Source organism: Vidua chalybeata, chromosome 3, assembly GCF_026979565.1.
Source record: "Vidua chalybeata isolate OUT-0048 chromosome 3, bVidCha1 merged haplotype, whole genome shotgun sequence".
Classification (NCBI taxonomy): domain Eukaryota; kingdom Metazoa; phylum Chordata; class Aves; order Passeriformes; family Viduidae; genus Vidua; species Vidua chalybeata.
The window spans coordinates 79,543,549-79,568,657 of record NC_071532.1 but is presented as its reverse complement, the minus strand read 5'-3'; the positions used below and the strand labels follow the sequence as shown (position 1 = coordinate 79,568,657).

Sequence of the window (25,109 nt, the reverse complement as noted above, 5' to 3'; positions counted from 1 at the left end):
TGGCACTACACAGGCTCAGTGTCTGCAGCCCAAAGCCCCCTGGCTCCTGCCTCTCTGCGGAGGGTGCACCCTTGAATTCAAGCAGTGAATTGAGGTGGGGAAGAAAAGTCAGCCTTTATTTATGCTAGCACTGCTAAAGTGATAAATATCACTGTTAAATACTTCAGAAGCACTTTGTATCAGAAATATCTCTGCCTATTTTAGAGCACTGGAAATTGAAATGCACTGTAGTGCATTTAAAAATATGCCACTGTTGCTATTCAGCTCTTCAGAAGAATATTCTGTTTTGTTTGGTGTCATGCACTGTAATCCTGGCCTGCTTATTATATGCTTTGGTGACAGATCAAATACTTCAGAGTGTCTTTTGCTCTGTGGTTACCAGATGTGGTTACCCACTACAACCAACCCTTCATGTAGATTGCTTCCCTGGCTCCTGCACTGTGCTGTAATTACATCCGTGCTGTGGAGAATGGACATGCTAAATTTGTCTTTTAAACACTGAGAAACTGTCATTCAAAATGCCCTGTATTTGACAGGAAATCCAAGTATACCCACTATGAAACACATACAGTCAGGTACATACACATTTTAAATTCTAGGCTGAATTTCAGGATAATGTGTTTATCAGTACTTTGATAATAAAACAGCAAGCTTGGTTCCCTTAATTCTTACCTATGTTTATGTAACAGAAAACTTTGTAAGAAGAGTCAGTTACCCCAGTTCTTAAAACAGAATGATTTTAAAGATTCTGTTTCATGTATTGAAGTATTTTCTTACCCTAAAGCGTATTTATGAAATCTCAAATGAAAAGCATGCCACTGTGTGTATATATTACACAAAATTGTACAGTTCATAATGCTTTAATGATTGATGGTGACTGATGCTTTGGTTATAATAAAGATTATGAGTGTTGCCTACACCAATAAAAACCATGAAATGTTTTTGTGAGAGTGCAAGCACACAGTGAATTCAGTGAACTTGCCTTGATAAAATCTGAAAAAACTGTTACTTAATTAAACTCATTTTATCTATGTCCAGAGACATGATTAGTACCTGTTACTCCACCCTCTGTCCTCCTCCCTTTTAAAATTTAATTTCAAGACTTTTCAGGAGTTATACTGGAAAGATGTTAATCTTTGGTTACCTGTGTGTATTTGTAGCATTGCTCAGCAGTGCATTCTGCTTTGCTGGTGGGATTGCTGAGAGCAAAAATTATAGGACGTTTGTTTAGAGCAGCCATATCCTGAAGAATTTGTGTTGTAAAAGCACCACCAATTGCAGCAACTCCTAAAGAAGAAAAACACACATATAACAAGTAGACAAATTAAATTAATTCAAGGTAAGACATGTATGTCACTTGTAAAAGAACAGAGCTCCTTTTTCTCTTTCTCCTTCTTTACAATGGAGTTCAACCTTTTTCCTAACATATAGTTGAAATAAAGTTTTGTATAAAAGATTTTGCAGTAGTGAAACTTCAGTATTATCCCTAGCATAAGGCAGAACCTATTCGCCCCTGTACAATCTGGTGAATTTCTCCTTTCCCTTTTTTCAGGCCCTTTGTGTAAGATAAAAATGTTATCACTTAACCTGCAGCTAGGTCCAATATGGACTAGATAGATGAAGCTCTGGATCCTAAAGTTTTGTGCAACAGACTGGATAGTTTCTCCCAAATCCAGTGTGTCAGATTTCAGTCTTTTTCTGACATGGTGAGTAAAGTCTCTGCCTTCTACATCTGAGCTAAGCTGACAAATAATAATTTTGAGTCTAGGCCTTCTGTGACAGCAATGGTTTTTTTTAATACATTCCTTTTCATTGCACAAGAGATGCTTTTCTATTCCCTGTACTGTCCACACTTATAAATGCTATTCATAGGAACTGAATGCCACTCTTGCACAATGAAATCATCTAACTTAGGTTGCACTCTGCTGCTGCATTGCAGACTTGCAGCCAGTACTTAGATCTTGGACCTCAGGCAATTCACGACCGAAGAGGGGGGTGTGTGATGTTTTTGAGATGCCAAGTGCATCCATATTTCTGAATAATCTACAAGAGCTGGAAATTCAAGGATATCCACACCTTCAAATAAACAGTGCAAATAAACAGATAAACAGATCGTGGAGTAAAACTAAGGATCTTTGTTTTACTGGAGGCCTCTCTCACCTGGCTTGGAGAGAAGGTAGCCTCCTTTTTTCTCAGAGATCCCAGTGCCTGACACCCCATTCTGCTTTCCACACAGCATCTGAGTTTCAAAAGCAGGAAAAAGAGCTTGTTTTCCCTCTCTTGGGGAGTGGAAATGGATTAAAACCTGGGCTGGGAAAGGAGAGCCTGGAACTTGAGCCTTTCTCAAGTCAGTACTGTAACATCTCGTCACTGATGCTCAAATGAGCATCCTGACAGTGCCCAGTCTAAAAGGTCAGCTTGGGATTTGCCTGAGAAGAGTTCCAGATCCTTGGGGGGATGTGAAAGGGGCCCTCACTGCCCAGAGCTGGCTCTAAGCTTGTGCTTCAGGATTAACATTTCTTTAAAGCATCTCAGAGTATTTTCTGACTGATTCCACATGGAGCATGTTATCATTTGTCACATAATGTTATTTTTTGCAACTCTGAGCTCTCTGTACTTCACCATGAATGGACAGGGATGCTTAGATGCAAAAGCTCTGACAGACCAGCTGAGCCACTCTTGATGAACAGTTGTATAAGAGCCTGTTATACACCTTAGTTTCTGGTTAAATCTTCAGCTGCCAAGTTTTTAATGTCTTCTAAAACTGCTTCTGGACAGACAACAGTAAGAATGACAACTATCTTCAGATTTAAGATAAAACAAAATGCTTATGGCTATTTTTTTTTAATTGCAGTTTCTTAGACTCGGTCTATCTAAATTAAGGCTTTTCCTTGAGCCATTGCAGGCAATGCAATGTGTATAAGGATTTGCTCAGACAGAGCTAAGTAAAACAGTGGCAGGAGGACTATCAATGTATTTCCCCATGACTCCTGGTACTCCAGGGAACATACTGAATGTCTAGTCACTCGAACCAAAAATCCCCAATATTAGTTTCTACTGATGTTTCTGATGGAAGAGACTTCATTATACAGAACTGATAAGAGAAAGTGACCTTGAGGGAAGAGTCACATAGGTTTATACATAAAAATTACACACAGTAAAACTCCTATTTCATGGCAGCAAATCTTCCCTAAGCATCCACACACCTTTATCTGGACAAATATTCCTTCACTCTACTCTTCTCTCTCTAGCTTTTTCAGCCTTGTAGTATACTAAGTAAATTCTCTAGACCACTTTGTCTCTTCTGCCAGTCATATCTTAGTGTAGCACAGGAAAAGAAACACTTCATTTACCTCACTGATGACCACTGGCAAAAGTGGATTTTACTGAACAAGGACCATATGGTGTAGGCATAGTCAAAAAGGTAGCTGGTAAAATGTAGGATAATTATCACTGTGGCATTTCAGTTTTCTAGAATCTGATGAATGACTTTACTAGCTAGATAGATTAATCTTCAAGTCTTACTTATTTAAAAAAAGACCAAGAGTACCTGCAGCTCATTCCTGAAACTGTCACTGAAATACAATAACCAAACTATAGAGAGCTGAGCAATCCATTATTGAGATCACAATCCTTCAGCTTTTACAAAAGAAATGCATTTTGGTCTGCAAAAAGGACTGCTGGCTAAGGAACCTAAATGTGAGCAAAAAGAAGACTCAGATACAGCATCATATTTGCATAGCTTTACATGAGCTTAGCTCAGTTTTCTCACTCTAAGTTTGAGGTTATTTGTATTACACCAGAAGTAATTCAGGAAGGTGGTAAGGTCCTCCATCAGATGTTTAAACCCAGTCAGATTCTTTCCCCTGTGAAATGGATGGCTCAGAATGAAAGCAGTGTTACATGCTTGGATAGTTACTATTTGTTCAGTTGCTTAATAGAGTCCATTATGCACCCAGTGTTTTCTGAAAACACACAAAGGTAAACTCTGTTCAGAGCAACTTGATCTTCTCTTCAGACAAAGCCACATCCCCATTTTTTTTCAACAAAGAATAAGGTCATTGACTTAAAGTCAAAGAAATTACCTATTAGCACGGACGGTTTTATATCTTTAACAATATCTTCTAGATTTTTCATTTCACGATGTTCGTGGGCGAAACGCTGTTTCTCATGTGTTAATGAGGCACGCCCCTGAGTAGGGAACAACAAGAAAAAGACATTTAAGTCAAATGGAACCTAATATCCTGTTTATGTATCTGGTTTAACACATCCTATTTTCATTTATATTTTTGCATCTACCACATCAGACAAAGTTACACCGTGTACAGCTAATATGCTTAGGATAATTCAGGACTAATCTATTTGTATAAGGAGTCAATAAATTCAGTAATTGTACTTTAAATCAAAAATAGCTGTAGAACACCACAGTATTAACATCTACTTGAGCAATTACATGAGATTTGTAACTTAGCAAAATAAAAATAGTTTCTCCTAGCTTTTTCAGCTTTGCTCTTGTCTGAAAGTATGGAGACTATATGGTGTGAGTATTTAGACTATAGTGAAGCATACATTTCTCTTCAGATTTTTCATATTTAAATCATTCATTATTAAGGATGGAATATAAAAATAATTCTAACCAGATGTCTGGTGCACTGTTTCTGCATTAGCAAAATTGACTCAGCTGTGTAAAAACTTTCACCCTGATCTCTACTGGCAATTTCCACCCACCAATGGCCAACAAGGTTTCCAAATGGAATATGATAGATGCAGGAGAAAGGGCTATAGAGTATCATTGACATTGACTTGGGCTGCATCGTGGGTTTGAGCTCAGTGTAATGTGGGGTGCAGGGTGAGAATGGGCCAGAGTCTGTGAAAATGCTGTTAGTTGTCTAAATATGCAGAGCTTTGTCTGTACACAGACATTTGAAAATTTCAGCAGAAAAGTTTAAAATGAGCACGCCTCCACCCCTTGTTTTAGTCTTGGACCTGCAGAAAATATCACTGCAAAGGCACTTTTCAAACACAAGACTAGAAGATGCTTCCAGCCCTTCAAACATCTTTCAATTTCAGACAGAAAGATGCAGATTAAATAGATATATAGAGAAGTATATGAGGAAAATTGAATGCTGAATGTAATTTTGACCAAATAGCCAGAACAGGTATGTATTGTCTCCCCAGCCACACCTTTTACAATTGGTAAAATGAAAGTTTCCTTAATCTTAGCAAGATTATTAAGGCTACATGGAAGTATTGGAACAGAATTAATTCCATGATTCCACCAGTCTATGAATTTGAAAATTTTGGCTCAATTTAGGCCTGCGTACACCATCAGACATAAGCCACGATTTGTTTTTTATAACAAAACTGAGAAAGCTAATGCTTCATTTCAGACCATGGTTCTGCATGTGGCAGCAGTGGCCATGCCAGTCCCATCTGCTGGTCCTGGCTCAGCCACTGCCAGAGCTGGTGGGCAGAAGAAGAGGCTGTTTCTCATTTCCATCTGCAAGGAAAAGTGCTTCCATCCCAAGGGTGCCACAGGAAGCTGTCGTGTGGTCAGGGCTGACTGAGCTGCTCTGCCCCACAGCACGCCAGCTTCTTTTGGCTCACCCATGATTACAGGGCATTTCCACAGAGCTCTCTTTTCTACACATTTTTATGTCTGGATGGGCTTATGCAGGTCTTAAGTGTTCTCCTAGAGTGATCAGCACAGAAATACTAAGATGGGGCACTTGATTTCCTTGGTGGATAAAACGTGGAATTGTCAGCCCTGAGGGAATGCCACAGTATTAATCATTTTTGGCATGTTCATGACTGAATCATTGCACCACCTGCATTTTGCAGCCTGCCATTTCCCAGCATCCCAGCAGATGTCTCTACAGTCTGCACACACACTTTAGACCCATCTCATTTTAAAGCAGGAACTTTCCTTAATGTTTTCAAGGGAAAAAATATGAAGCTTTCTTTTTAGTCAGCAAAGAAACCCCAATATTTATGACTTCCAGACCAAAAGCTTGTTGCTAGGATTAACTCAAAATACTTTAATAAAAGCCACTTCTCATTCTAATCTGCTGATTGGTTGGAACTGAAATGCTTGGTGGCAGGAGTGAGTGCCCTGGGCCACCATCCAGTCCCAGGCTGCTTCTTGAGATGGTTCCTCAATGGTTCATCATGTTGCTGCTGAGGAGACCAGTTTTCCATCTGACGTTAAAACACAACCTCTAGGAGACTGCCTTGAGCTACCAAGGAAAAAATCATCACCTCCAAGGGCTGTGACCAGCTCTCTCTTCAGGCTGTGGCAGGCTGGTAATTCTGAGCCCCTCCAGAATCTGCAGATCTGGACAGCTTGCTCAGGAAAGGTGACCTTTGATTTTTTTCTTCAGTACGTAACAGCCAAGAGATCAGGCTGACATTTTAGTGGATAAAAATATTGCTATTCTTTCATTTTCAATTTCAGTCAAAACAAACAACCAAAATCATTCATGAAGCAGACTTTCGTTTTTATAAAATTTTACACTTGACTGGCTTTTGAGTAGGTGTTAAAACACTTTCTGATGAAACACCAGGGATTCAAAGTCCTGACTTTGACCATGATCTCTCATTTAATTGGCTACAAAGGAGTACTGAAACAGTAAGGATGTGATCCACTGCAACATTTTTCAGGCTGCTAGGTAGCAAGATTAGTGCTAGCTGGATGGGTCAGCTCAGGTCAGATTCACTTCTGCCTTACCCTAATTTCTATCTGCTCTTAATTTCACACATGATATTCTACCATTAAAAAAAAAAAAAAAACCTCAAACAAACAAAAAACCCAATGCAAATCAAAACTAAAACAATTTAAATTTACTTATTTATTCAGCTTTGGTCTGAATTATTTTGATGCCATTAGTCAGCATAGATCATGTTTCCAAGTAAATCTTTTTCTAGCATATTAACTAAGAATGAAATATTAAATTATGTGGCTTAGCAAAAATAACAACAGCTATGTGCACAGAGATTTTTGCTTGGAAAATGCTTATAAAAGAAATTATATGGTTGGGTTGTTTTCTGTTTTTTTAATATTTATATTTTAAAATAAATTAGAATCATAGAATGGCTTGGGTTGGAAAAGACCTTAAAGATCATCTCCTTCCACCCAGCCTGCCATGGGCAGGGACACCTTCCACTAGACCAGGTTGCTCGAAGCCCCATCCAACCTAGCCTTGAACACTTCCAGGGATGGAGAATCCACAATTTCTCTGGGCAACCTGTTCCAGGGTGTCACCACCTTCACTATAAAAAAGTTTATTCCTATTTTCTAACATGAATTGACCCTCTTTCAATTTAAAGATGAAATCCCTTGTCCTATCACTCCATGCCCTCATAAAAAATCCCTCTCCAGCTTTCTTACAGGCCCCTTTAGGTACTGGAAGGTGGATAGAAGGTCTCCTGGGGCCTTCTGTTCTCCAGGCTGAACAATCCCAATTCTCTCAGCCTTTCCTCATAGGAGAGGTGTCAGAAATGTATTTTCATTGTTAATTCAGTGATCCCAAAGGAGCTACATAACACTTCCCTAAGATCTACACCCAAGATTTCAAGACCAGCAGTTGATTTAACTACAAAACTTCAAAAGTTTAGAGGCCAGTCCTTTAGACAGTATTTTTTTATCTCCACAAACTGATAAATTTTTATGTTCTGCTCTCCACCAAGTAGAAAGGCAGCAGCAAGAGCAGGACTAGCTTTCCTCTGTGCCCTGCCAACAGGGCAAGCAAGAAGGAATAAACAATTCAGTTTTGTGTATGTTCCTTAAAATAACAGGTTGCCAGTCCATTTAGTACAAGCTTCCAGACATTCATCCCTGAATGCCTATAGCTGGAATAAGAAATCACAGAGGTTTTGTCAGCCAGCAGAAAGAAGAGGATGGAGCCAAAATGCAGATGTCTCAATTCTGGATTTGTGTGGTTTGCTGTCTTGTCTCCTTCCTGACACTGGAGTGGTGCGAAGTGGCTGGACCTGTCAGTGCTGAGCTGCTCTGACTAAAACATCTTCCAGAAGCACAGAGCACGTCTTCTGTCATGTCCATTTCCAGCCCTGGCTTAGCCAGCTTTTGTACTGTGGCTGCTGGGAAATAAGCAGCAAAGGACCAACACAAAGCAGCATAAATCAGAAATTACTCTGGTCTGCCTGCATCTCCATAATCCTAAAAGACTAACATGGCACAGAGCTTACTGGTATTTCCTTTCTTCTCCTGATAGGAAAAAGAAAAAAATGTAAAATACACAATACTTTGAAGAGTTTGAATGAGCTCTGAGGTTCTAGGTATGAAGCTCCGAGTCTTTTAAGTAGAAACATCATCTTCAGTCACATTCAGATAAGTCTTCTAAGTCCACTGTCTTGCTCTTTCAGCATCATTAACAATTCACTCAGTCAATGAAAAGGGCTCAGAAAAACCAGCAGTTGAAAGGTCTCTGCAGTACACCAAACCTCTGTACAGTCTCATTGTTTCACTGAAGCGCCTCAATGCTCACCACACAGGGGAGAGACTTTTTTGGACAGATTTTTTCCAGGAGCTGCTATCCAAGGATGTTATTGCACTGTTGTTCAAATAGCTGTACGAAGACTCCTCCAGGCCAGGCATCTGCTGTCTTAAGGTCCATTATGTTTTCTATTATGTATAGCATATGTAGATGTACATAAAGATATATGTCTCTCTCCTGCATCAAGGGACATTACCCAAATCCAAAGAGAAAATCTTTCACACTGAAATCCACAGATGAACCAAGAGATTTAATGTGATACCTGTGCAGCTATTTAGAGGGGAGGACACAAACTCACAAACTCTTTCAATAGAAAGAGGAAGGCAAAGTGAGAAAAAGAGGCTATATATTCTTGCTTTTACTTCCCAAATATATTCATCAACCCAAGAAAGAAATAAAAAAGCACCAAGATTATTTCCTTATAATTTGAAATGCTTATACGTTTTTCTTATCTTTTATAGAATAAGTAATTTTCTGGGGGCATTTTAGTAAGTTTGCTTGAATTGAAAAAAAAAAACCAACAAAACCAGAAAATAAAAACAGCCAACAAAAAAAAAACTACTAAAAGCTAATGTACCACAAAGAAAATCATAGTATCTTTAATGGATAATCAGACTGCCTGAATTAACTACACAATATACTTTCACTAGAATATTGAAGGCTGAGAATATTAATAACACTCAAGAAGATTTATAATCCTTAAGTCCAAAGACTCAAAATGAAAATGTCAGAAATTACTTTTTAGTGGAAAAGTATTGCTTCTATCACAGTATCATTCTGTACCAAGAAACCTTTGGGTTATTTTGGATTTGAACAAAGGAGAACAAAGCAGCCTGAAAACAGATATATTAGAAGTCACCGTGGTATCTGAGATGGAAAGTAATATGAACTAAATTCTTTATTAGCAAATGAATTACAAAGGTGGACTGTGTTAAATCAGCAGATGAAGTACAGAGATAAAGAAACAATAGTAGCATTCTCTGATTGTGGCATTATGTATGAAAGATGTTGGCAATCCTAAAATGTCTCTACTCCTTAATAGGTCAGAGTCATTGGTATTATATTGTATTATTACAAAACACAGTTGCATGAACAGCAGGACCTTTCAATTCAAGGAGCAAAATGAAGTAATAGGACTCAGTAATTAACAGTTCTATGAAAAAATTGCTTGTGCTTTGGATTTGAAATGAAAGCAGTTCATAGGGACTAGTTTCAGGGTTCTGAAGTTTTTAGTTTAAGGGTCTGATCAACAGGGATCAGGTTTCAAGCAAATGTACATCACAGTTTTCACAGAAAGTTACTCTTATCATCATATTATAGCCAAACTGAGGCTCAGATAACAAACAAAAATGACCCATCAATAAAACCCTGAGAATTTTCATAGAAAACAGCTGTAAAAACAGGAGACCAGAATGCAGAGCAGACATCTATATGGGAAATTAGAAAATGGGAGGCAAACCTTACAAATAGCACGGATGTGCAGCCTAACGCCATGGCCTGTTAGAGGCGGTTCTGCCGGGGCTGCAGAGCACAGCAGCTCTGTGCCAGCGAGGCAGACAGGCAGGGCTGGAAGCTCTCCAGGAGCTGCTCTTCCCATCAGCTGGGAGGCAGCTGCGAATCAGGCAGAGCACCCTGAGGACTGCGCTGCCCCACATTCGAGGCAGGGCTGGCTCTCCCGTCTCACAGCCAGGGCGGCACAAATCTATTTATATAAACACTTGCCTTCATTTCACCGTGTCAACTGTGCCTTATTTAAACAAGAGCTCAGAGATCAGTACACAGATAAATTAATAAAATAATTTGAGGTTCTTAAATAGTGACGACATGAGAACCACAAAAGACATGAGAACTGTAGACCAGGGAGCAAAGCAGTCCATTAGTAACTTGAGTATTTCCAACTGCAAATGTTTTAAATGTTTTGGCCTTCCTTGCATTTTTCCTGTGAATTCCCTACTGCAGAGTTTAAATAGAAACAAACAAAAAAGCAATTGTGAAAAAAAATTGTGGTTAAGAGTCATAGGAGAAGGTAGTGAAGCACCTCCCTTTTGGGAGATGGTCTCTATGTGGCTTTTTAATCTGTTTCATCACAAGTAAATCCCTGGTCTAAAGGCTGTTGAGAACTCTAGGCAGGGACTACAGAGAGACCTCCATGGGAGGCCCCAGAATCATGAAAGGGATTGGCACGGGAGGGGCACAGAGAGCAGGCTGGGAGGGGACAGGCCAGGCTGCCCACAGCCAGAACTCCAGGACAGCATCAGGTACAAGAAGTCACAAAATGCAAAATAAAAAGGGTGGAGGTATGGATATGGACTCACTAGGCAGGGGTTGACTCAAGTCCAAGGGCCTGCAGGTGACAGGCACTCCTGTGCCACCTCATTTAGGAACCAAACATCAGAGACATGTAAGCCCTCCCAAAACCCATACTGAAATTCTATAAAGTGACAGTGCCTCCTGATCAGGCCCATCCTCTAACACCTAAAGGTGAAGAAAATACATTAAAACTAAACTGGGCAACTTGGGCACACAACTAATAAACAGTTGTGTGAAAAAATTGTGCCAATTGTGTGAAAAAGACACAAGATTTTGAGGAGACAATGTCATAATAGTTGGCAGTAAAACATACAATTACAGTAAGAAATACAATTCTGGTGTTGACTTTAGAACTCATTGTTAGAAAAGTAGGGCTGTTTTAGTCCTGTAAAATTTATAAAGTACCCTTTCAATGTAAATAAGCACACATGGTTAATAGGTTAACAAGGTTAACAGGCAGGACAAAATTTATAAAGATAATGATTTCAAGAAGGTAAGATCTGAGAACCAGAGTAAATCACAAATCCATAGAACAGCAGAAAATTGAGCAAATCAATAATTAATTTCAGTAACAGAGCATGAGCAAAAGAAATAAAAAACCACCCAAATTAGGTCCCCATCTCATCAGTACATCTAATGCACACAGTGTCAAAGTGTTACATGCCAGCAAAGGCAATGGGTTTTGGTGGTGTCTCTTTTAAAGAAACACCCCACCAATCACCCTTTTGCCTTGTCCTCACTTGTTTTCATACATTACTCACTGAGCATGAGTAATGCCACGAGCATTCGGAGAGAAATTAATGTTTCCTTTTTGCAAAACTTGTACTTGATATAGAAAATGACAAATGCGAGATTTAAGTGCACAGATTAATTCCCCAGGCATCAGAAAAACTGATGAAGCAAACAAGGATTGCTTTGCTGGGATGGCACATGAGTAAAATAAGGCAGAAACTGCTTTGAGTGATTGTGGCACCTTGGAGAGACTCAAGGCATTGCATCTTTGCTAAAATGTAAATCATTTTTTTGGCTGGAAGAGTCCCAGCCAGTTGCAGTCAGCCATAAAAGAACAGATCAAAAACAGAAGTGTCAGAATAATTGACTGTTGAGAAAAAGAAAGCTAGAAATAATTAAAAGTCAGCAGAACTGGCAGACAGTGGTATATAAAAGTTAAAAACATTATCAAATTCATCTAGTATGAATCTGAAACTTTTTAAAGGAATGATTATTGATATTTTTTTTTTTTAAAGCAGTAACAGACAGTCTGGATGGGATTCAGTTTGATATTATGATACTTCATTGTGACCTCTGAAAATTCTTTCACTTGTTGTATGAGTCTGGCACTGAAATTCTGGTATCATTCCAAATGTCCCCCTTTCTCTTCCATCATTCTCTAAGCAAAGACTGAACCATGTATGTACCCAGCTTTGACCAAACCATGAACTTTAATCAGGGTCATATCCAAAGCCAGTTAATTGGTTGTGAGAATCTTTTGCAAATAAAATTGCCAGGGATAATGAAATGGGGGAAAAAGGATGAAAAATGAAATCCTTTTACGTGACTATCTACAGGTTTACCTGGTTACCTTCATTATGATTAATCAGGACCAGAGAAATTGTTAATTTTTGGGGATCTATTTCAGTCTTCCTCTGATACTAGAAGATCAATATTCTGAGGCCTTCAGCCATCAGACCTCAGTGAATATTCTTGTGCTTGTCCTACAGGGTTTAAGATCACACATCTAAGGGATATTTAAAATATAAATCACTGGACTAGACACAAGTATTACTGTGCTGAACTAGAAAGAATAGAGTGCAAAACTGTAAAAAGAAACATTTCTTCATGGTGACTTACTCTTTAAAATTAAGGATGACATTCATCCCTCTGCAAAGGAACAACTTTTGTGCACTAGAGATTATGTGGTGTACAAAAATGTAATGCTGCCTTGCAAATTATAGAAAAACTTCACTGCAAGAGAAGCATGTTTGGCAGCCCAGGAACATTCCCTGTCCATCCTCAGAACAGGAGCAGCCATCCTTGGCAGAGGGTGGGAGAAGTTTCTACTAAGTCCATTTAAATACTAAAAATGCCTTATTAACTGTATCATATTCCTAGGAAGTTCCAAGAACTCTCTTGCCTATCACCCTACCCTGTTTCTTGGTATTGCCTTAGAAAACAAAACAAAACAAAACAAAAAGCAGTAAAAGCCTTTGCAGCACATTACTGAAATGCTCAGACAATGGTGAATCTTATGAATATCCCAACATTCTCCTATTCTGCCTCTTCTCAACTAGTTGACGCAAAAGAATTTACTGTCTTTAAAGTTCATGGACTAAGACTTGGCTACTAATACAGCTAAACATGACACTATGGCAGCTTTAAAGAAGACACAAAATGTGTTCACCACGTGTCACACACTTAGGTAATCTGTGGGATTAACAGATAAAAAATATGGGAACACTGAGCAAAGGGGAATGGAATGTGGAAGACATTACCCACCAATACCACACATCAGACAGACTGTGATTGTGTGATAATTCAGAAATTAAGAACTAAAGATGAATCCCAACTGATTATGTATAATCTTCAAGTACACAAGAGTGCAAAACCAACTTTATAGTGTCTCTTAATTAAGCATTAAAATTTCCATTTGAATGCACTGGGATACCTAAGACAGTAAGTTTCAAAAAGTCACACAGTTTTAGAGTGGCAAAATTCTAATGATATTATGATGTGCAAAACTTCCTCACCCACCTTTGGAAAACAGTTTCAAAAGGTGAAAGCATTCTGAACAAACTTTAGAAGACCAAACAACAACCCCAAACTGGTATCTACAACATTGTAAATTCCCTAGATGGAATTACAGAACACAACTATGGACAGTATAACAAACACAGCTCCATCACCAGCTCTTTTACCACAACATAGCAGAAAAGTTGGTCATCAGGCTTGGTTTAATGAAAACAGATGGTTCCCACAGGGGGAAAATAAAATTAACAGGAGAATGAAAACACAGCTGCACTTAAAACTAAAATTAAAAAGCCACAAAGGAAAAATTCAGCAACAAAAGCCTGATAAGTGACTTCGTGGCAGCTTTTGAGGGTGGGGGAAGAAGGAAAAGGTGGAAACTGCAGCCAGGTCAACAACAGTTACCAGGTTATTTTTCTTAGAACTGGTTGAAATGCTACAGGAAGTAGATGAAAGGAGAAACAATATTTAAATCTATAATAACACATTGCAAAATTAATGATCAAAGGCCAGCATAGAATGTAAATGATGCAAAAATTAGTTTAGTTGGACAAAGTAACTGCTGAGTCTTCAGCAATTCTGTTATTTCTCATACTGCTAAAGCAACTGATCAGAATATTTCTAGTACTGAAAAGGTCTCCCTGCTTCACATAAAATTCTTTGATTAAGCAGGTTTTGATTTGATTAAAAAAAGTTTAAAAATTTTGATTAACTGGTGATCTATGCTCTGATTTTGGTAATTCTTACCTTTGCGATAATGAAAGGGTTTGTAAAAATAGAGTTTTTTGGATTTTGTTCTCAAAAATCTTCCTCATTTTACTTCTCTTACCTCATTTCTACAAGTTTGGAAAGTTCTTCAAGCCTTGCAGCATTTTTCTGCAATCAGCTAAAGCCAAAATAATTTCCTAAGTGGACCTAAATCACAGCATTCTTTATCAGGCCAGAAAAAGGAACCAGGAATAGTTTAATTATTTACTCACTGTATATATAACTTCCCAGCAGTTAAATCTCAAGCCTCTTGAGGCTTACACTGCATTTCCTTTTTTTGGAGGGAGGGTATTTTGACCTGCGTTGTTTTTTTTTTTAACTTTTCAGTGGGGGAACATTTTGCTGCAGAAGAAAGCCAAGAGAAGACCTTGAGAGCCCTAGACCAAGGACACATTTCCTTATGTCAGCCCAGGCCTTGCACTGACAGATGTCCCTCAAACACAACACAGCAGCAAGCACCCATCCCATTCTCCAGCCCCTCAGGACAGCCAGATGGGAAAACTGGTGCTGCCAGGTCTTCCAGGAACACAAGCAATGACCTGAAATATGCACCGTCGGTTCCCGCTGCTTGCATCAACATCTGGCCACAAATTCAGCCTTAATCTACCTCAGACAGCTGTTATGTCTGGCGATCACAAGTAGTTCACAAATATACTCCAGGCAGGACATGAAATTCAGTGGACTGCTTTTTGGACAAAACCCAAATTAAAGCTCCACCAAGAAGAATAAGCAGAGGAAAGGAACATCGAAGCTATGTGAGACGCTGATTGGTTTTGGCACCGCTTGAGAGCGCAGAAGCTCAAAGGTGGTGAGGAAAGAATGCAGTCACCGAGTCACTAAAAATGTAAGAACCTATGAAAGGAATGAGTCTCTGCTTACCAAGAGCAACAACCTGGATTCTCAGCTGACTGGCAAATTAGCAGTGAGAGGTGTGAAGAGATGGGGACAAGATGGGGAGCAACAAGAAAGGAGAAAGGCTGGTTAACCACCACGGCTGGACGGACATGCAGCAGAGACCTCTTTTACTGCTCCAGGGCTGTGAAGTTCCTACACTTCTGCCCCTGTTAGTTTGTTTCCTTAATCACCAGGAGGTGACTAGTTCAATTGTATAATTTGATATGCCCAGTTTTTCTGGTGAAAGAAATGGTGCAATCCGATGACTCTTAGGCAACCTCAAGGTTTCTGCAGCCACAGACAATACACAGGCCTTTAGTCATTTATGTTTGGACATAAAATCACTTCAAAATTATTAGATGAAAACCAAAAGGACTAAAAATACGCATTAAACAAACAAAAAAAGCACCAGAGGAAAAGGAAAATCTGTGTCCCAGATACCTGCATTCTTCTGTACCTGATCAGGCCACTTTTGTGCCTTCTGGCAAGGGATGACCAAGATGACCTTAGTAATATTTGCCCATCTGTATGTCCATGATTGTACTATTTTCCCTTTAACAGTATGAGGGAAAGGTGCTGTGATACTGTTCAATAAGCCAGCAGACACTGCCTGCAGAATGCATCCTCCTGATGCATAGTTGTGTGAACCACAAAAGACCTTTAATGTCAGACAGCCAAATAACACTGTGAAGCGTGGTACTAACAAGGATGACCACAAATACTGCAAACCGACCAGCAAGGTGAAAAAGCAAAGGCAGTTGGTCTCTCCTCTATTTCCTTTAAGTAGCTCACAAACTATTAAATACATAACCACCTTTTAAAACACACCAGTTTCTTTATTCTGGCACATGGAATTCATATGTTTCTTTATTTTGGCACATGGAAGGAATGAGGTAAGGGTGACTGATGAAGTCTCTCAGCAGCTTCAAATTCTGACCAGTGTTGATAGCACTGCAGACCACAACATCTGCAACATGAGCTGTATCACTGGGCAGAGAAGCTTTTTGTTGCAATGCATCTCAGCTCTTGCAGAAGGATGACTTGCCTGCTATCCTAGTAACGTGCCTATACATCTTTGTCCAAGACTGTGCTAACAAGTAATAGTCGCATTTAGATGGGAAATATTAAACCCTGAAGTGGAACATTTCTTTTCTAACACATTTTTAATGAACTGCTGAAAAATTTTCTTCGTTATGTGCTCATCCCTAATAGAAACAGAACAGGAACTCCAAGTGTAATCATCCCCCCCGCCAAGTAACATGGCAGTCTGTCATTAATTTAATAAACTTTAGAAAAGAAAAACAACTCGCTATGCCAAGAGAGATACTGTTGCAGTTACCTTCACAAAGAATATATTCTTGTCTTTATCTACAGAATGCAAGCAGTATCGCGATATTTAAAGTAATGACAAAATTGTATTACCTTTACGACTAATCCCTTCGAGTCAACCAACCAAATTCTTTTGGTAGCTGCATCTTTGGATAGCCCTTCTTTTTCCATAGCCATAAGAATGAGGTTTGCTATCCCCAATGCAGCCTGAAGGAAAAAGAAGAAAAGTAGAGTACAAAACAAGAAATGAAAGAAATCCCCTGCTCACATTTACCTACTATTTTAGATAAGTTTTCTAATTTTAATAAACAATAAAACAGAATCATTATTTTTTCATAAAATAAACCTAATAAACTGTAACTACCATTTGGTCATTAGAAACCATAACACAGAAGAAGAGCATAGATAAATCTTAAATTATATAGATAAATCGTAGTATAGATAAATCTTCAGATGGATGGCTCTTAAGAGTGTGGACAGCACAATAAATGTTGAGGCTGGAAACTAGAAAATGCTAGAACTAACATTTATTCCACATAATGATAGTTCCAGCCCTGGAAGTGTGCCAGGTTGGATGGGGCTCTCAGCAACCTGGTCTAGTGGAACGTTCCCTGCCCATGACAGCAGGGGTCAAGCTAGATGATCTTTAAGATCCCTTCCAATCCAAACCATTCCATCAGTCTATGATATTCATCTCAGAATACATGAAATATTTTTTGTTCTTTGAAATTTTTGTAATTTAAACTAAAGGAAATAACAGTCTGCATGCCAGAAAGTAAAACACAAGGGCTTTTGCTCTTATCTCTTTCTAAGATGTCCATCAGAAAGGTAAGCCTCCTTTTACCTACTATTCATATGTTTTGTAATTCTAGACTTGGCTGTGCTCCCAGTCAAAGCAGGGGAAAGAAAAACTCACATATCAATCTTTTGCTGAAACATTTTTCATTCTTACTGGATTTTATAATATTTCATCCAATAGATTAAATGCCATACAGGTACAGACTGAAAACCAGGCAACAAAACAAGCCAACAAACTGCTCAATATTTCTGATTACAGACCCGTACATGTATTTTTTGGGCTTGGTTCTGTTTCTTATTCTTTATCACTGATTTTCACTGAGAACCAAGTAAGATTTTCCTTTTTTTGTTAAGAAATAAGTAGTTTTATTAAAAAACAGCTCCTGCAGCAGGGGTGATAGCTACCATTACCTCTTTGCAGCAACAGCCACACTAAAACTATTGACAAAAAAAATAAACATTAGACCATGAATTCATCTGCTTGTTGAAAGTGGAACAAAACCAGGGGAAGGAACTCCAGAGAGATGGATAGTCTTGACACAGTAAGGTGGTGACATGGATCCAAGCCATTTTGAAAACTGCAGATATATCACGATGTATTTAATGAAATTAAAGAAGATAGCATGGGGTTGTAGGCTTCATACGAGAGATGACAAGCCACAGTGTAGATAAGTATAGCCTGCACTTATGTGTCAGCAGGTTAGAAATTAATACTGAAAAATTAATATAAAAAATAGTGTGCATAAAGATCTTCAGAAATGGGTGACCTTAATGTGCAGAATACTGAAAAACTATATTCAATGACAAAAGAAAAAATTAAAAGGGGTACTTCTTACTAAATAACACTGACTCGGGTAAATACGTTATATTTACTTTCTCCACTGTACTTCCTCGTCTCTCAAAAAGTGGTTTGCTTGGTTATATCAAGAGCAGGTCAATAATTTAGAGCGGAAGAACAAAAACAAAGTTCTAGAAATAGAGCAGATCTCCAAAAAATGTCTTATGAAAAATACGAGGCTTCATCAGATGATCAGAGCTTTTTCTCTAAATTTACATTTGCACTGAAAAACAACTTTCAGCAGGTGTTAGTAATCATTCTATCCATTTAATCTTGTTTATTGGACACATGTAACTCAAGTAAATATTAGTAAAAGTCATCATAGTACAATTTGCCCCATGTATAAAAATACCTACCTCTCCAGCTCCCTGGAACAACACTGTGTGATCTGACAATTTGTTCTTGGTGATGCGCAGAGCTGCAAGAAGACCTGCAACAGCAACAGATGCAGTTCCTGAAATGAAAAAAAAAAAAAAAAAGATGAATATATCTGGTTATTTTTGAAACAATTACAAAACTTTACATTTTAAGTAATACCACAGCATCTTTTGCCTAAAAGATACAAGTACTGAGGGTAGTAACAAATAGTTGAGTGGAGTTAGAATTTGCTCTACTTCATTCTCACAAAAGTTAAATGTGAGAATATCATCAGAGTAACATTAAATAAAATAGATTGATTCTATAGATGGGTATAATGGCTAGACCATTCAAACTCTTGTAAAATATTCTAGTTATGACCTTTTTTAGAACAAAGGATGTGAGAGTCCAGAGAGAAGTATTTTGAAGAAATCCAGATACTGAAAATAAAGTTACTAGTTTCATTCCTCAAAAAGATATACCTCAAGTACAGTAAAATACAAGGCTAAAATAAAACTTCATTTCTCATGGGGAGGTTGTCGGAGTAGAATATCAAACTGAACGTTTAGAGAGAAGCTAAACTCGCTGAAAGAATAAGGCCAGCTTATTTAAGACTTCAGCCCACTGTGACAGGAGTTTCAGTTTAGTATCTTCTAAAACATTGGAGGTACCTTTTAAATCTATCTTTGAGTCATGCCACACAGAGAAAAAGGGTAACATTTAGTTTTATGATTTAGCCTGGGAAGGTCTTTCTTCTCCAAATCAGAACCCCAGAAAACAAGACACCTGTCTGTCTTTGAATGGAGAAATTTTGGTCCTTATTGTGAGAAACAGCTATTAATAAAAAGTAGAGCAAAAAAAAGAATTCAAGCAGACATCTAACTCAAACTTGTTCACAGTGGCAGAGTAAATCCAACCTCTGTGATTGCCGACATATCTTTGTCTAACTTGTCCTTAAGGTCTTCTTTCAAATACTCTTATATCTCCTGAGCAAGCTATTCCAGTGCTTAACTGTACTTTAGGTTGAAAATTTCAAACCTAACCGTTTCTTTTCTTCCTCTTCTATTCCTTTTCTGCCTCTTATCTACTACTGGAAAGCCTATTTTGCAAAAAGTAATTTATTAATTTGAAGACTAATGGTGTTAATCACATTTCCTTATCTGGAACAATACCAATTCTCTCACTCTTTCAGAAAGTTAAGTTTTCTTAACTTGATCTGCTGCACCCAAATTGATACACTGCATTGTAGGTGAACTGTCAGCACTGCTGAGTCAATCTTTCAGCCTCTGTTGCGCTCAAGAAAGTTGTATTTAGTCACCAGGTCCTCATATCTGGCTCTTCTGACCCAAAGACTGAAGGTGACTCCTTCTCCCCAACAAAGCCTACTGGAAGGAGAAGACTTTCTTTCATGTGTTTGTGACTTCATGCAAAAACCTTATATTTTTCACAAATTATTATCATCACTAAAGCATAAGGTGAGCCCATAAAAAAAAAAAAATACAGACTCTATTCCTGCAAGGAACTTGGATCCCATTAAGACATCCCATAGACAGGAATGCAGTAGTGAGGTAGATAAAACCTTCAGCAAAGTTGTGATTTTAGAGGAGATTCTGAAGAACCAATTGCAGACAGCACTGATTTCTCTAGGACTGAAAAACCTGTCCAGACACTAACAATTAGGTACTGAAAGTCAAAACATGGGTTTCAACAGTCTTTGAAGATTTATAATGGCTATCTGATTCAGAGAGCTGGACCACAGGGAGATGAACACAGGCCCTGCAATGTCCAGTTCCAGAAATAAGAATCAAATTCTTCCTTCTCTGGGCAGCAGCTGTCACTGACTGACTCAAGGAAATCAAAGATGAGGCCATGAATTATTTTGAGAAGCCTGCAAGAACTTGCAAGAAGGAGATTTGCTGGCTCCTACAAGTCTGTTCCTGATTACCACTGCCCTAACTGCAATTGCCTAAAAGCCACACAGTTGAGGGGAAAATTCTCATTTTTCCTTCATAAAAAGGGTGAAATGGGTATGACCAGCCTGACAAAAGCACTTGGCCCAGAATCTGTGTATTGAACAGTTGCCCTCAATATGCAGCTCCTCTAAATTTGCTATTCACAAGTCTATTTTCTCAGAAACAAGGTGAATTTTAACAATGAGATAGCAGTAATCCCCACATTAAACTTTATGAGATGCTCAAAACAGGCATTCATACTGCAGGCACACAGACCACTGATTTTCAAATATATGTAGCTAAAACTACAGGACCTAAAAGAACAGAAGTAGTAAGAAGCCTGGTACTGGGTAAACCTTTTATTCAACGGCATCATTTGAGTGTTGAAGGCTGGGTTGAATCTGGGTTTGTAGGTAGGATCATCTGAGTTTCAAGAATGGTTACTTTTTCAAAAATAAAAGGTAATGCTTAATAAAATTTAAGAACACATTTTAAAATTAGGAAGTCACTTTTGGAAGTAAATCCACTTAAACAGTTAAAAAACATGTGTCTTCAGAATTATATTTGTTACGTGCTTTTGATTATGACTTTTCACTTCAATCATCAGAAATACAGGACACCTTGTTCTCAGCCCACTTAATGATTAGACCATACAAATTTGGCATTTTTTACTTCTTTAGCCATTTTTATGACTTGTTCTGTCCCTGATTTCTAAATAAAAAATCTTAAAAATGGTTCCTCTGAGGCATGGCTTTGGGAACAATAACCGTCAGGCTGAGACACTTCCACCCCACAGCCTCCAAGAACTAGCTTGTTTCTTTCCCAGATGAAATTAAGTCTTCCTCTGGCAAGTGCCAAGCTGGCAAAGACCAAAAATGGCAAAAAAAGAGAAGTCAGAGTGTGCTCTCAGTTTCCCTTGGTACTCTACCAAACAATCCTCATAACTAGCAAGAAAAAAAACCCATGGTCTCGTTGGATGCCAAATTCTTTCTCCAAATTTATTTTACACAGCTGTGCTTGCAGGGGAGGAGGAGGAGGGAGCCTACATAACACAGCTTATTTCTAGGACAATCAATCTGATCTCCTGAAAAGAAAAGCTGAGCTAGAGCACTGTAAGATCCTTGTTTTCCTTGAAGTTGTGGCCACCACAGCACCCTGTCCCCAGCACAGGAGTTCTCAGAGAGCTGTGAAAGCTGCTCTTCAAGCTGCTTTGTGGTGACAGAGTCAAAATGAAACACCAGAGATTTATAATGAATGGGAATGCTGGGATACCACTTATCTCCATGGCTGGTGCAGTGTTGCTAAGCTTGTTAGCCAGAAAAATGGACTGTCATTAAGTATTACCAGTTGGGATATTTTTACAAACTTTGTCACTACATGATCTTCTGCTTTAAGGAAAAATAGAAGATATATGAAACATAAATAAAATCCTGCACTGAATATCAATAACATTTTGCATTGAATATTTGCATAGGATGTGAGCTACTGTTACCTGTATTATGAGGGTGATTCAGAACAAGGTTATAATAGCAATAGATAAAGGCTTAAATACGACATTTCTCTCAAATCACCATTTGTACAGAATTGCTCTAAAAAGGGTGTTTAGAAGTATTCCACACCAATTTTGTTCAGCCTTTTGACTCTGAAAGAAATAGTAACCCATTTTATTAGATTACTGAACCCACTATCACTGCTGCTGGCAGCAGCTGTCATCACTCCTCGTCAGCAGCTTCCCTTACTCCTTGCCACTGAAGGGGGGCACCGGCAGCCTGAATAGCAGATCTGTTTAACCGGAACTGCTCTGACTAACGCCATGACCTTAAATTTCACCCTGAACACTGGCTCCGGTTTTTGAAATGAAGCAAAATGCAATTCACATCCATCTGCCAAGGCAGATGCAAACCACTTTTTGCAGACATCACGAGGCACAAACAGAATTTTGTCACTTTTCTGACTGTCATCGCTGTAGGAAGGGGTGAATTGGCACAGGTTAAATCCCTTGTGTGCAGGATAAGATAGACATTTATCAAGGGTATGATTTTGAAAGCCCATTCTATTCTCCACAGATTTCTAGAAGATTAATCAAAGCAAATTTAACAAAGGATATTTCCTTTAAAGCGGTGTCAACTGCTGCAACAGCAAACATTTCATTATAGTTTTCTAGGAAGGTGAGTCATGTCTTATATGAACACAATAGATGTGAAATATCAAGGTACACTATTCTATACCAAGTCTCTGTTTTCTGTGCAAGATTCTTTAGCCTTGTTACAGTAAACTGCACAACTGAGCATGAATATGTTAAAGGAAATCCACAGCCTTTTGGGGTTGACACACTATAAATGCTTGGAAGCACAGAGTACTTTTTCAGCAGATATAACTGAACAAAAAAAAAAAAAAAAAAAAGAGGGAAAAAGCCCCAGAATGCTGGGAATGAGAACTCAATTTATATTGGATGTAATTTAATTTAAATTTGTGAGAAAGGGCTTATTGCAATGAAGCCTTTGTCCATTATTTAAAGTTTTGAAAAATAAAACTTGTAATCAAATGTTAGCAGTTCCTTTATGTAATTTTACCTATCTCATTTTAAAAAGCTAGCAAACCATAAGAGGGGAGAACTTTCTGCAGCATATCCAAAAATCTGAGCTATTCATTCTGGACTAAAAGATTAGGAAGTGGTAAAAGTAAAATTCATATTTCTCAATACACAGCATAATAGAGATCACATGTTAACATTGCCAGCCACCCAAATTGCACTTCACAGAGTGCCGGGGAAAAAAAATCCATTCCCAACTCCTACACTTACAGGGGAAAAGGGGAATAAAGGTCCTATGAAAAAGGTGGGATCTCAGTTGCTAGTGAGGCAAATGCTACAGCTGTGGCCCCTCTTTTAAGAGATGGGAGCTCCTTTTTCTTGCCATGAACGAGCTTCTCAAAGCTGTGTGTGCACACTGCCCTGCTCTGCAGCAGGCAGTGAAAAGAGGGGAAAGGCTGTAGGCAAGGGGAGATGTAGCCTGTCTAAAACACCAACCATTTGGCACATTTGGAAAAGGATACAGAGTCCCAGCAGCACAGGATGGCTGAGGCTGGCTGGGAGGGCATTTAGTGTGACTCCCTGCTCAAGCAAGCAGGGCCACCTGGAGCTGGCTGCCCTGGAACATGGGAAGAATGGATTTCTTTTTTAAACCCATAATGAGCAAAAAAAGAAACAGAGGAATACTTGTACATACATGTGCTTGTGTAACCACACGGAAAATTACACAAAAGCTGCAGTAGGGTATTTACTTGAAAACATACTGATTTCAATGTAAATTTACCACTGAGTAACAAAGAGGTGATATCCTGAATATACTGAAAGAAAAATACACTTCACATAACCCTACAGCATATGTCTTAATAGGATTTTAAAAAATTATTTTATTTTAAAATTATTTAGTTTTTTTAAATCTCAGCATGTTTCACTTGAAATCCAATGTCTCTGAAAGTAAAGCACATGTCTATGAAAGAAGTTTTCTACAGTTTGCATATCTTATCAGAATTTGAGATATAAATACCTGAGGTATTATATGTCATTCCACTCTGCATTTTTCAAAATTTTGGTCAGAGAAAGAATTGGAAGCCCATGCCCATCACAGCAAATCAAAAATCTTCTCTATAATTTGATTTCAAGAACTGAAATTTACAGGTACCAAATGTATAAATTTTTATATTAATGTTAAAATAATAGAATCTTAAAAAGGACAATGTTTGTAACACAGAAATTCCAATTTCTGAGAATGGCACTGATTTAACATTGAATTGGTCACAACATAACATCCAGGTATAATTTTCCTAGTTATTCAAATGGCAGTCTGCTGAACACTCAACATATATTTTAAATAAAATGTAAAATGAAATAATTATATTAAGTTACATGTGGTCTACATTTTTTACTTTATGTCTCTTTCTTTTCAAAAAATGTTGATGCAATCAAACAACACAGCTGTTCAAAACGAATGACATCCAAGGTCATGGTGGATACTGAAGTTAATTCCAATCCACCGCAATCTCTCCGTGTAAATATTTATATTGGCATAAAACACAGGCCCTGTATCCATTGTGGGGGAAAGCACTGCAATTGTGGGCACAGTGAAGTTAGAAGAACTGTAACTCCAGTATTACAGAGCAGAGGAACACTTATTTTATGTAGACTGTCTTATACTACAGAAGTTTGTCAATTGAGACAATTTTTAAGTACAGAAGGGAAAAAAGATCAAAACAATTCTAATAATTGAAATAATCGACCAACACAGAGGCAGCAAGGTCAGAGACATTTATGCCACTATATGAAAGGTATCCATGTCAGAAATGACTGCAACCAGCAACCACGTGGTGCATGCACCATGTGCACCACAGGAGAAATGCACGTCTCTTAAGACATGCAAACTGACTGTGCCCAAGCAGCAAAAACTCCTTCAACAGCCTCACCAAAGTCAAAATGGGTGTGGAAAGGGAGCACTATGGCACCCTGGCTTTGACAGGGGCAGGAAGGTGTGCCCCAAGCCAATCCCACCCACAAGTAGGCTTTCAGCACTGCCTTGTACCTAGGACTTTGGTTTTAGCAGATCT

The 25,109-nt window shown here is 38.4% G+C and overlaps 1 protein-coding gene across 2 annotated transcripts in view; it reads right to left on the bottom strand.

Moving 5' to 3' along the window:
- The window catches only part of ME1 (malic enzyme 1), a 152,672-nt gene that overhangs the window by 7,645 nt on the left and 119,918 nt on the right, over positions 1 to 25,109 (bottom strand). For both annotated transcript variants that reach the window (XM_053937907.1, XM_053937908.1), the window contains exons 8-11: positions 18,552 to 18,649; positions 16,653 to 16,766; positions 4,086 to 4,191; positions 1,145 to 1,287 (exon numbers count right to left, since the gene is read on the bottom strand). In XM_053937907.1, coding sequence (XP_053793882.1) covers positions 1,145 to 1,287; positions 4,086 to 4,191; positions 16,653 to 16,766; positions 18,552 to 18,649 — 461 coding nt within the window. The remainder of the gene's footprint in view (positions 1 to 1,144; positions 1,288 to 4,085; positions 4,192 to 16,652; positions 16,767 to 18,551; positions 18,650 to 25,109) is intronic.